The sequence below is a fragment of the Heterodontus francisci genome, chromosome 24 (genome assembly GCF_036365525.1).
Source record: "Heterodontus francisci isolate sHetFra1 chromosome 24, sHetFra1.hap1, whole genome shotgun sequence".
NCBI lineage: Eukaryota > Metazoa > Chordata > Chondrichthyes > Heterodontiformes > Heterodontidae > Heterodontus > Heterodontus francisci.
In genome coordinates, this window is record NC_090394.1 from 77,727,099 (window position 1) to 77,740,428 (window position 13,330).

Below are 13,330 nucleotides of genomic sequence, written 5' to 3' on the forward strand. Positions count from 1 at the left end.
AGACCTTCCAAAATACATTACCTCACATTTGTCCGGATTAAACTCCATCTGCCATTTCTCCGCCCAAGTCTCCAACCGATCTATATCCTGCTGTATCCTCTGACAATCCTCATCACTGTCCGCAACTCCACCAACCTTTGTGTCATCCGCAAACTTACTAATCAGACCAGCTACATTTTCCTCCAAATCATTTATATATATATAGTACAAACAGCAAAGGTCCCAGCACTGATCCCTGCGGAACACCACTAGTCACATCCCTCCATTCAGAAAAGCACCCTTCCACTGCTACCCTCTGTCTTCTATGACCGAGCCAGTTCTGTATCCATCTTGCCAGCTCCCCTCTGATCCCATGTGACTTCACCTTTTGTATCAGTCTGCCATGAGGGACCTTGTCAAAGGCTTTACTGAAGTCCATATAGATAACATCCACTGCCCTTCCTTCATCAATCATCTTTGTCACTTCCTCAAAAAACTCAATCAAATTAGTGAGACACGAGATGGCAGACTGGTCAGAAATATAAAAGCCCATGGGATACAGGGGAATGTGGCAGGTTGGATCCAAAATTGGCTCAGTGACAGGAAACAAGGGTGGGGCAAACAATAAATGGGAGGAATTTGAGAGGAGTAGAAGTAGTGAGAGACCTTGGAGTGCGTGTCCACAGGTCCCTGAAGGTGGCAGGACAGGTAGATAGAGTGAAGAAGGCATATGGAATGCTTTCCTTTATTGGCTGAGGTATAGAATACAAAACCAGGGATGTAATGCTGGAACTGTATTAAACGCTGGTTAGGCCACAGCTGGAATATTGCATACAGTTCTGGTCACCACATTACAGGAATGACATAATTGCTCGAGTATAGAGGGGGTTTACAAGAATGTTGCCAGGGCTTGAAAGTTGCAGCTATGAGGAAAGATTGGATAGGCTAGGGCTGTTTCCCTTAGAACAGAGGAGGCTGAGGGGTGACTTAATTGATGTGCACAAAATTAGGAGGGGCCTAGATACAGTAGACAGGAAGGACCTGTTTCCCCTAACAGAGTGGTCAATTCCAGGGGGCAGAGATTTCAGGTATTTGGTAAAAGGATTAGAGGAGACATGAGGAAAAACTTTTTCACCCAGAGGGTGTTGGGTGTCTGGAATTTGCTGCCTGGATTGGTGGTGGAGGCAGAAACCCTCAATTCATTTAAAAGGGACCTGGACATACACCTGAAGTGCTGTAACCTGCAAGGCTATGGACCAGGTGCTGGAAGGTGGGATTAGATTGGGCGGCTAGTTATTTCAGCTGGCGCAGACACAATGGGCTGAATTGCCTCTATCTGTGCTGCAGCTTTTCTATGGTATAAGTATGTGAGTGTGAAGGGACGAAGGTAAAAAGGGACTTTAAAATTTGGTAAAGGTAGAAAGGGGCCTTTTAAAATTTAATGTTGGATTTTCCAAAATTTGATCTGTGTGATATTGTTTAAGTTCATTACTAGTTAAGACTTGTTCTATAATAAACTGTTAATTTTGTTGTTCAGTAAAGAAACCTGGTTACTGTGTTCTATTCTGGGGAAAATAGTGTATCTGATTGACTGTTTCAGTAAGTGGGAAAATTTAAAAAATATGTTGTAACCTGTGGAGAAGTGGGACTGAATTAACAGTGCACTCCTCCCACCTTGGCTGTAACAGCCTCCAAAAAGTTAAGTGAGATTGGCCTTGCCAGGAACAAATGAGGCATTGGTGGGGAGAGGGGTGGGTGCTGTTGTTTCAGTGGGGGCGGTGCATGCTGCTGGGGAGGGCTTCTATGGAGCACAGGTGTCTGACCATAGGGCCAAGCCCCAACCTGCAAGAAGGCGGTCAGATCTTACTAGGTGGTTTCCTCAGGTGCCGCAGTGCCCATCCAATGCTGGTAAAATACCTGCGGCGGCGGGAAGAGGCCCTTAACTGGCCACTTAAGGGCCTCAATTGGCCTAAGGGCTGGAGGGTCACCTGCTATCTCCTTCACCGCTGGTCATTCAGTCATGATCAGCCATGATCATAATGAATGGCGGAGCAGGTTCGAAGGGCCGAATGGCCTACTCCTGCTCCTATTTTCTATGTTTCTAAAGTGAAATAGCAGCAGAGTGGGTAGGCAATGGGCACGGCACACCCCCCCCCCCCCCCCCCCATCCCACCCAATTTTACGCCCCCCGCCACCTAACCCACTCCCGGAGGGAGCCGGGGGGTGCGTAAAATTCCAGCCAAGTTCTGGAGCCGAGTGGCCCTGGTGAAACCTAACTGTGCATCAGTGAGCAGGTTATTGCCGAGTAAATGCTGCTTGATAGCACTGTCAATGACACCTTCCATCACTTTGCTGATGATTGAGAGTAGACGGATAGGGCGGTAATTGGCCGGATTAGATTTGTCCTGTATTGTGTGTACAGGACAAACCTGGGCAATTTTCCACATTGTTGGGTAGATGCCAGTGTTGTAGCTGTACAGGAGCAGCTTGGCTAGAGGTGCAGCTAGTTCTGGAGCACAAGTCTTCAGTATTGCAACCAGATGTTGTCAGGGCCCATAGCCTTTGCTGTAGGGCCTGTTCCTGTGCTGTAATTTTCTTGGTTCTTGGTTCTATTCAGAAAACAGCAAGGTGTGGTAAATGGTTGTTTTTCAGACTGGAGGATGGTAGGCAGTGGTGTTCCCCAAGGTTCAGTGCTAGGACTACTGCTTTTTTGATATATGACTTGGATATTGGAATACTGAGTCAAATTTCAAAATTTGATGATTTTATCAAACTTGGAGGTGTGGTAAACAGTGGGGATGAAAGCAATCAACTGCAACAGGACACAGATAGGCTAGCACAATGGGCAGGCAAGTGGCAGATGGAATTTAATACAGAGAAGTGTGAGGTGATGCATTTTGGCAAAAAGGATAGGCAATATAGACTAAATGATACAGTTCTAAAGAGTGTGCAGGAACAGAGGGACCTGGCGGTTCATGTGCATAGATCATTGAAGATGGCTGGACATATTGAGAGAATAGTTAGCAAAGCATATGGGATCTTGGGCTTCACAGAGGTTTTGAGTACAAAAGCAGGGAAGTTATGATGAACCTTTATAAAGCTCTGGTTAGGCCACAACTAGAGTATTGTGTCCAGTTCTGGTCACTACACTTTAGGAAGGATGTGAGGGTCCTTAAAAGGGTGCAGAAGAGATTTACCAGAATGGTTGCAGGGATGAGGTAAGGTTAGGTTGGAGAAGCTGGGGTTGTTCTCCTTGGAGCAAAGGAGATTGAGGGGAGATTTGATAGAGGTGTACAAGAGTATGACATGTTTGGATAGGATAGACAAAAGCTGTTCCCATTAGCTGATGGTACAAGAACCAGGGGGACACAGTTTTAAAGTTTTGGGCAAGAGAGGCAGGGGGGGATGTTAGGAAGAATATTCTTATGCAGCGAGTGGTAATGACCTGGAACTCACTGCCTATGAGGGTGGTGGAAGCGGAGATAATGAATGATGTCAAAGGGAAATTGGATGGGCACTTGAGGGAAATAAACCTGCAGGGCTACAGGAATAGAGCCAGGGAAAGGAACTAATTGGATTGCTCTACAGAGAGCCGGCATGGACTTGATAGGCTGAATAGCTTCCTACCTTCTGTGCTGTTTTGACTCTATTTGAAGAGATTGCCTGGTCAACATTGCATCCTCAACCAACACCAAAAACAGATCATTTATATTTATAAGACCTTGTGTGCAAATTGGCTGCCAAATTTTCCTACAAAACATACAAACATATGAACTACGAACAGGAGTAGGCCATTTGGCCCCTTGAGCCTGCTCTACCATTCCATAAGATCATGGCTGATCTGTTTGTGGATTCAACTCCACTTTCCTGCCAACCCTCGATACTCTTTGATTCCCTTGTTTGTCAAGAATCTATCTAACAGTGACTGCACTTTTAAAAAATAATGAATTGGTTGTGAAGCACACGGAGATGTTCCAAGAATGTCAGAAGGCCCGATATAAATCCAAGATTTTGTTGTCTGTGTGAAATGTTCTTGGGTTCCCAATAGTTGTGATACCACAACTCTAAAAGCAATCTGACTCAGAGGTTATAAAGGCAACTGCTGCAGAAAGCAGTAAATTTAGGAGTGGTCTTCAGAGATTGACACTGAGGCGGATTGTTGGGAAGGAGAAAGGGGAGCTTTACTAACAAAGGATTACATGATCCTGGCACAGGGTGACAAAATATGAAAGTTCCATCGCAGCACCGGCATGTCTCTCTGCTTGTTCAGCACAAAATATCAACATCTGTCTGCCAATGTTATGTTGTACTGTATCTCAAAGAACAGCTGTTAGACAGAGGAGACCATATAGTGGCCAATGCTGAGTTACTGAATATGTATCTTAATTTGAGAAATGCCAAGAGACTCAAAAATACTGCAATGTACCATTGCTGATAGAGTCAATCGTTTTTTTTTAAAAAGGCTACATATTAAAATGAAAGGAGGACTGCTAGCACCTGACCTAAGAGACCCCCATACACAGCAAGTAGAGCCGGGGTGGGGGGGGCATGATAAGCAGGGCAGAGGTGAGGAGCAGGAGGCATGATGAACAGGGTCTGACCCTGACTTCATTCATTTAACCAACGCAGTAAGCAATTATTGTTTAAAGCAGTTCTTTTAAGGGCTACACAGTTTGTGGATTTTTGTCATCACGGACACATTGGAGTGTAGAAAAAGTAGAAAGCTACAGTAAGACACAGACCTACCTTTACTTTCACAGTAAGAGATGCAATTTATGATCTCTCCAGTGCTAAACCCCCGATGTTCATCTAGTGTCAAAGTGTAATTCTCATCTTTATCCAAATCCCAGAGCCTGATGGAAAAACAGCACAAAGTTTATGATAGGCAGGATGAAGTGTTCTTTCTCAATGCAGGTAATTAAAAGATGCCATAAAACCCACTGGCACATTACACAGTACAATTTGCACGTGTGACTTTTATATCAAGCCTCAAAAAAGTTGTGGGTAAACTATATCCCAAGTTTTTCAAATGATAAAAACTGGCACACTAACTGGGAGAGGATCCAGATTGCATGATTGTGATCAATAACGTGACACACAGGACATCAGTAAACACAAGTTATCAATCGTACAACTAACTGAAAAGACACGAACACACCGAGTGTGAAATATTAGGCAGCTGCATCAAATGTAACAAATTAAACAGTCCGGGAAAAAAGTGAACATATACTCGTTTGTCATTATAATTTTTTCAAGATTTGAGTCATATCCCACTGCCATCTAATTTACTGCACAATAGTTTGACTGCTGTTCCCACCATCATCACTGCTGAGCACATTACCACCCCAATCCTCCTGTGGGCTGCATTTTATTGGTAAAGCAACATGACCAAGCCCGAATTAAACTGTCTGGGAGAACCACTATTCTAATACTTGGTATTCTGCAGTCAGAAAGAATAGAGAACGTTCCAAAGTGCTTCACAGCCAATGATGTGCTTTTGAAGTGAAGTCACTGTTGTAAAGTAGGGAAACACAACAGCCAATTTGCACAAAGCAAACTCCCACAGAGACAATGATGTTGGCTGAGGGATAAATAATAGCCAGGGAGAACTCTCATTGTTCTTTGAATAACGCCATGGGATTTTTTACATCCACCTGAGAAGTCAGGCAGGCCTCAGTTTAACATCTCATCTGAAAGACGGCCCTCCAACACTGCAGTCGGACATAATCTGGTGGGCTACTATGCCTGAGTGCAGTGTTCATTTCTGAACAAACAATTTCCCTGGCATTTGTTCTGAAAGCCACAGCTTATAGAATCATCAAACTATGAGAACTATACTATCCTTTAAAACCCTGACATTCACAGAGATCCAAAGCTTGTGTGTTAAGAACAGGGGGATACTGCAGCATACCACAATAATGGAATCTACACCTTTGCCTCAACAAGGTGAGCTACTAATTCCTGTTTGAATGACCTGTGATCAACTTTACCTTTGAAATATCAAGGAAACTAATTCCTTGTGAAGAATTCACTCATGTGTTTCTCCTGGGGGCTCCCTTAAGGAAAAAGTAGGCAGCTCTTTTTCAGCATTATCCCAACCTCATGAAGTCAATTAGTTTGACATGTTTATTCTCCCCTACGTTTTAAAAGTGTAATTTGCTTTGTTTACATTAAACTTCTGGAAAGTAGATGTTTCTCTTATTTGAAGGTCCCTCACCAACAAAAAGAACCTCCGGGGATATAAATCATGGTTCGAGCACTGGCTGACATAAGAACACACGGGCAATAGTGGCAGGGGGATGTACACAAGGTGGAAGAAGTTTCAAGCAGATGTACACGAGGTGGGGGAGAGCAGCAGGCAGATGTACACGAGGTGGGGGAGAGCAGCAGGGGAAATGTACATAGTGGGTGGGGGTGAGAGTGCAGTGAGGAACAGTCAGATCTCTGGTCTCTAGGTTACACTTGTGATTTTGAAAAAACAGTGTTAGTCTGGCCTTACCCATTGCTGCCCTATCTACATTCTTTATAACTGAAGAAAGATTCCTAATTTTGCTTGGACACTAGTTTCTAGGTTGAGAACCAAAAAGCAAATTGGTTCCAATCTTCTCAATTGAAGAACAAAACTTGGACTTGTTTGAGGGTGTAAAAAAATCAAAAACCATGTTGTCACAAGAGTTTTGTTTTGTTCTTATTTGAAAGCTTGGAGTTCTGTCTGTTTTTAAAAAGACTGAGGAAAAGAATTTTCTGTGAACATTGAATGCTAAAACATGGTGTTTGAACTGAGTGGGATAGACTGCAAGATACCTGTCCCAAACAACAGCAAGAGAAATGACAAGTCATATGACTTGCTTGTTAAGAGTTTTGGTTGCACTTCTGCCTTGTAAAAGACCAGTGAACTGGATGGCAGGAAGCAGAAAAAACTGTCTGGGACCTGTTTTTTGCAGACCAGAAAAAAATACCTCTCCCTGAAAAAAAAGGCTTACCTCTCATGTTTAGAGTATTTAGTTTAGAGATACAGCACTGAAACAGGCCCTTTGGCCCACCGAGTCTGTGCCAACCATCAACCACCCATTTTATACTAATCCTGCACTAATTCCATATTCCTACCACATCCCCACCTGTCCCTATATTTCCCTACCACCGACCTATACTAGGGGCAATTGCTAATGGCCAATTTACCTATCAACCTGCAAGTCTTTGGCATGTGGGAGGAAACCGGAGCACCCGGAGGAAACCCACGCAGACACAGGGAGAACTTGCAAACTCCACACAGGCAGTACCCAGAATTGAACCCGGGTCGCTGGAGCTGTGAGGCTGCGGTGCCGCCCCAAAAAGAAATTCTACATTTGAGGTGGTGGCTATGGTCTGCCTAGAGAGAGAAAAGACCCAGGAAAAGAGGAGTTACTGCTCTCTGTGAGAAAGGCTCCATTGCTGAGAGGAAGCCCTGCAATTTTAAAAGGTTGCAGATTCTTATTGCCTCCAGTCTCTGAAAAAGCTCTGCCTCAGGAGTGATTCCTGTTGCCTTTATGTTTTGCGCGATCCTGTAAGCTCAAGAAAGCTACTATTGCTAGACTGCTATTTAAAAACACAAGTAGATCTGTTGCTACACCCTTTGCTGAAAGACCTGTGTGACGCCTGCTGCAGATGAAGTGCCGTGAACGCCTACCCATCACAGACTACTCATCAACCTCGCCTGGAAAGACTTCGAGTGGCATCCAACTATTCAACTCTGGGGCACCTCACTGGCCCGGAAATATCCTACTAGAACGTGACAACCTAATTATTTTATTATTCCTAAAAAACAGTTGTAATCCAAAACATCCTTTTAAAGCAGGTTAATTGTTTTTTTCGAATGCATATGTGTGTGTGCATGAGGGTTAGGAAGAATAAGACGTTTGAAAAGAATCCTTTCACATATTGAGTTATCTCATTATTTTTAAGACTTAGTTTATTAATAAATTGTTAATTTTGTTGTTGTTTAAAGAAACCTGGTTTGGTGTGCTTTATTCTGTGGGACAAATAGTGTGTTTAATTTGGCTATTTTCCAGTAGGTAGGAAACTTTACGAATATGCTATGACCTGTGGAGTAGTGGGACTGAATTAACAGTGCATTACTCCCACCTTGGTCGTAACAATGTCAGCAGTTTACTTAATTATGCCTGCAAATCGACCCCTGGTATCCCAGCAACAGTATCAAATTTGATTAAATCTCTTAACAGCGAATATTCTTGGCTTCAGCTGTTATCAACACTCGTGATTTTCAATGCAAACATGCATGCACATTATCTCTCAGCACAACTCATTAATTCCAGTAGGTGAAAGCAGGTTTTCATATAAAACACGACTGAAAATGTATTTAAAAGACACAGGATACTGCAATAAAATATACAACATTTTATGACTTCACCCAAACCACATGACAATTCACCAATGCAGTTCAACTCATGCAGTCCTCACCTAATAACTATCTCGCCTGTTGTTGTAATGAGAAGGCCACTATCCACCCAGATAATATCAGCTTTTTGGCCCGCCTTTCCACTCAGCTTTACCTGCAAATAGAAACAGGTACAATGAAAAACTTGTAAAGACAGAACATTTACTCAGATATGAGTCTGAATGGACAATAAACAATTCAGATAGCAGACTGCTGACAGCAGAATCACAATTTCGACTCAAACACACATCACATTCAAGATTTAGTGATTCATGTCAAAAGCACTATTTTCATCCACCAGTATTTCACCTCTCCCTGAGGCAGTAACTCTTGCGGTGATAATAGCCCACTCCCTCAGCTGGCCCTCTAGTCTAAATGGCTAAAACTCATACCAGGTAGTAAGCAGGCTGGAGGAGGTTACAGAGCTAAGGAGAGGCAAGGCCATAGAGGGATTTTTCTACATGTGTCATTGTGCAAACGTGAAAGAGAATATTTTCAAGCAACTAAACATGTGAGGAACAAACAGAAATATTACCCAAAAAGGTAGCAACTACTGTTCCACTTCTTAATCTAAAAGCTACTGCTGTTACTCATTTCCAAATCAGCCACAGATTGCGTGGTTAAACATTACTTAAATGCATTTAAATGCAAACAAACTTAAATGCATTCTCCATCTGAAAGTGGAAATGTGCAAATGCAAGGGAATTCACAGAACAAAACACTGATATAATCCCCCAAGATTTGTCATCCAGCTATCCCTATTTAATGGCCATTCATTCTGATTCGCCGCAAATTTGAGTCATCCAAAATTCTGCTGCTCGTGTCTTTATGCGCACCAAGTCCTGTTCACCCATTCCCCTGTGTTCGCTGATACACACTGGTTCCCCGCTCAAGCTATGCCTTGATTTTAAAATTCTCTTCCTTGCTTTCAAATCCTTCCATGGCCTTGCCTCTCCCTAGCTCTGTAACCTCCTCCAGCCTAACAATTAGCAGCACAGTGGCGCAGTGGTTAGCACCGCAGCCTCACAGCTCCAGCAACCCGGGTTCAATTCTGGGTACTGCCTGTGTGGAGTTTGCAAGTTCTCCCTGTGTCTGCGTGGGTTTTCTCCGGGTGCTCCGGTTTCCTCCCACAAGCCAAAAGACTTGCAGGTTGGTAGGTAAATTGGCCATTACAAATTGTCCCTAGTATAGGTAGGTGGTAGGGAAATATAAGGACAGGTGGGGGGGATGTGGTAGGAATATGGGATTAGTGTAGGATTAGTATAAATGGGTGGTTGATGGTCGGCACAGACTCGGTGGGCCGAAGGGCCTGTTTCAGTGCTGTATCTCTATAAATAAAAAAAAACCCTCCTAGATATCTGCACTCATCTAATTCTGGCCCCTTGAGCATCCCCAATTTTAATCTCTCCACCTTTGGTGGCCGTGTCTTCAGCTGCCTGGGCCCCAAGCTCTGGAATTCCCTTCCTAAACCTCACCGCCTCTCCATCTCACTTTCTTCCTTTGAGACGCTCCTTAAAACTGACCATTTTGAACAAGCTTTTGGTCACCTGCCCTAATATCTCCTTACGTGGCTTAGTGTCATATTTTGTTTTCTAATGCTTCTGTGAAGTGCCCTGTGACATTTTATTACGTTAAAGGTGCTATATAATTACAAGTTGCTGCTGATTCAGCATTGCTAGCTGGTTAATTATGGTTTGAGTCATACAAGCCAGGAAGGTTCCCGGTTTGATGCCTAGTCTATTTTGAGTTGTTTGATCTCAGCCAGGCTCCAGCGGCCCCAGATAACAGAGGGAAAACAATAATCAGCCTGGGTTCCACTCATGGTCATTGAGCTGGGACAGAATCAGGCTCAATTGTGATTGCATGCCATGATTGATTAGCCTCTAAACACAAAGAATAATCAGTGTGAGGCAGTGTTTGGAGCCGTACCAGAAAAGAATGGAGAAAATTGGGGGGCAAAAAGTTGATGCAGAATAAGGACTGATGACATCAACATCCACCTTTGGGTACAGGGTTCATCAGCAGCTGATAATGTTTACACTTTTTTTTTTAAGGAGATATTTGATTTTATAGGTTAGAGGAGGGGGCCAATTTCAAGGCTCTATCACAAACAGAACCACTGCATTGTTAGACGTCACTGGGAGCAGCTCCAGGAGGGAAGAAGGGCTAAACCATCAGATCCAGTCCCAGAAGTCAGTGTTGAGCAATGTTCAGCAAGCATTGAGTGATACTCTGCACTCCGCCAGCATTGTGATGATTCACACCCTCCCAGAGTTAAGTAGTGCTTGGCGACTGATGCCCTGCACCCACCCAGCACAGATTATCGTTAGTTCAGCCACCCCCCACCGATTGGTATCCAGTTGCCAATCTGCTTATATTTATAAATTTATGTCAGCAGAGCAAGTTTCCTGGTGCAAAGATTCTCACAACAGATCCTCTCTACAAGGGTGGCAAGAAGTGCTTCTCTTCAAACTATTATTCTCTTTTAAATATTCAGTCATATGATGTAATATCATCTTACGCCCACTTGCAAACACTGAACACAACAGTTATTTCCCATCGAATGTAAAGAGTCCAAGAGAGCAATCTCTTTCTGTGCTTCTACTGCTCTGGTCCATTCCTGTGTAGATATTGTACTGCCCAAATTCAACAGCACCACAGCCAGTCTCAGGTGCATGGCTTAGAAAGAGGAGGGTCAAAATAGAGCAAAAATGGGAAAAGGGAGAAAAGAAAGCACGGCAAGTTATGATTAATCACCCAATATAACCAACAAGTGAGAAGAACCCCTTGGAATAGTTAGAACTCTAATTACCTACAATAATTGAGATTAGGGATCTCCTAAATTCCTACAAACACCGGCATACACGTTCATACCTTCATAAGCTCTTGACTTGTTCCATCAAGACCAATACTGTGCTGAGATAGGAAAAGTGCCTCAGTCACAACCATCAGGATTTCCTTCCCCTCCATGTACATGAGCTTCCTGATTGGCCCATCAGTGCGGAGCACCTGTACGCTCTTTCCTTTTTCACCAACGTAGTACACAGTCCCTAGTTTAGAGAATACAGGTTAGTCCTGCTGGCCCTGAGCTGCTAGGGTGAGCAATACCTACAAACAAAACATGTCACTGGGAAAGGCTGTGGAAACCACTCACAATACAAATGCTCAGGGGAAAGTTTGACGCAGTACAGCATGAAAAGTTTCCCAATAATGTAAAAGCCACACAAATCCAGGGTGGAAAGTAGACATTAAAATAGAAAGTACTGGTAAAAGTTAGTGATAGACCTGTCCCCACCAGTACTGTACCCCAGTATTATACAGTGTTAGATCTGTACTGTAACCCACTGATATACCATGTTAAACCTGTACTGTAACCCAGTGATACATCATATTCAATCTTTACTGTAACCCAGTGATATACTGTATTTGACCTGTACTATAACCCAGTGTTAAACTGCCATCTTCGCTGCCTCCAGAGAATACTTGGCATCAGGTGGCAGGACCGTATCTCCAACACAGAAGTCCTCGAGGCGGCCAACATCCCCAGCTTGTACACACTACTGAGTCAGCGGCGCTTGAGATGGCTTGGCCATGTGAGCCGCATGGAAGATGGCAGGATCCCCAAAGACACATTGTACAGCGAGCTCGCCACTGGTATCAGACCCACCGGCCGTCCATGTCTCCGCTATAAAGACGTCTGCAAACGCGACATGAAATCGTGTGACATTGATCACAAGTCGTGGGAGTCAGTTGCCAGCATTAGCCAGAGCTGGCGGGCAGCCATAAAGACGGGGCTAAAATGTGGCGAGTTGAAGAGACTTAGTAGTTGGCAGGAAAAAAGACAGAGGCGCAAGGGGAGAGCCAACTGTGCAACAGCCCCGACAAACAAATTTCTCTGCAGCACCTGTGGAAAAGCCTGTCACTCTAGAATTGGCCTTTATAGCCACTCCAGGCGCTGCTTCACAAACCACTGACCACCTCCAGGCGCGTATCCATTGTCTCTCGAGATAAGGAGGCCCAAAAGAAAGAGAGAAACTGCACAAAATACTTTCTCCATACATAACCTAAGTTTGGAAAATCTCCAATTGTGCTCTGGGTGTTTTCACACTAAAAGGTCCAGAGTGTGAACACTTCACACACCCATCATTGTGCTTAGTGAGTTGCAAGTGGCAACAATGCAATTTTGATAATGTCACAAATTATATCAGGTCTCTAATTGCCTCATCTGGGTCCGCTGAGAAAACAATAATCTTCATTTCAGTAGAAGTCTATATTCATTGCAAATAATTGTGGTTTCCTGCAGCATTAAGAATGGAGCATAAGAGAACATCATGAGACAAACATATGTATAGGATCCCATCTGAAGACTACACACTGCAAACTAACTGACACAAGACATAACGCAACAGTGTACACCTTCAGGAGACTCCACTAGGAGGTGGCCCAGTGAATCACAGGCAGCAAATTGCAGCAGAACAAAGAAAACAGATCGAAAATGGCACAACTGAAACTCAGAACTGTAACATAACAGGTCAGGAGTCACAGAGGTATCCTCCCCACTGGCACCTCATGGTCTGCAGCACTCTCACCCTCCCTCCCCACTGGCACCTCATGATTGCAGCTGTCTCACCCTCCCTCCCCACTGATATTTTCCAAGTAAATGAGACCGTGCTAAATTGTGTCACAGGGCAAGCCACCATTGTTGCTAGATGCTCACAGTAGTCAGGCTTATGGATGATACCATCTTCGAAGTAAAACACCCTTACAGACAAGAAACCTTCTGATCGTCTTCAGTTCTGTTTGATTGTGTTGCTCCACATCTGGAGGGACACAATTCCATTAGCCACATTTACATTTGGACCACCAGATGCTGTGTTTTTCTAAGAGTTTGCTGATAGGAGCAGTAAGCTCTATGAA

At 43.9% G+C, this 13,330-nt stretch overlaps 1 protein-coding gene across 1 annotated transcript in view; it reads right to left on the reverse strand.

The window, feature by feature from the left end:
• Positions 1-13,330, reverse strand: part of ift140 (intraflagellar transport 140 homolog (Chlamydomonas)) — a 146,855-nt gene that overhangs the window by 117,736 nt on the left and 15,789 nt on the right. The window contains exons 6-8 of the mRNA XM_068056698.1: positions 11,288-11,463; positions 8,437-8,528; positions 4,726-4,832 (exon numbers count right to left, since the gene is read on the reverse strand). Coding sequence (XP_067912799.1) covers positions 4,726-4,832; positions 8,437-8,528; positions 11,288-11,463 — 375 coding nt within the window. The remainder of the gene's footprint in view (positions 1-4,725; positions 4,833-8,436; positions 8,529-11,287; positions 11,464-13,330) is intronic.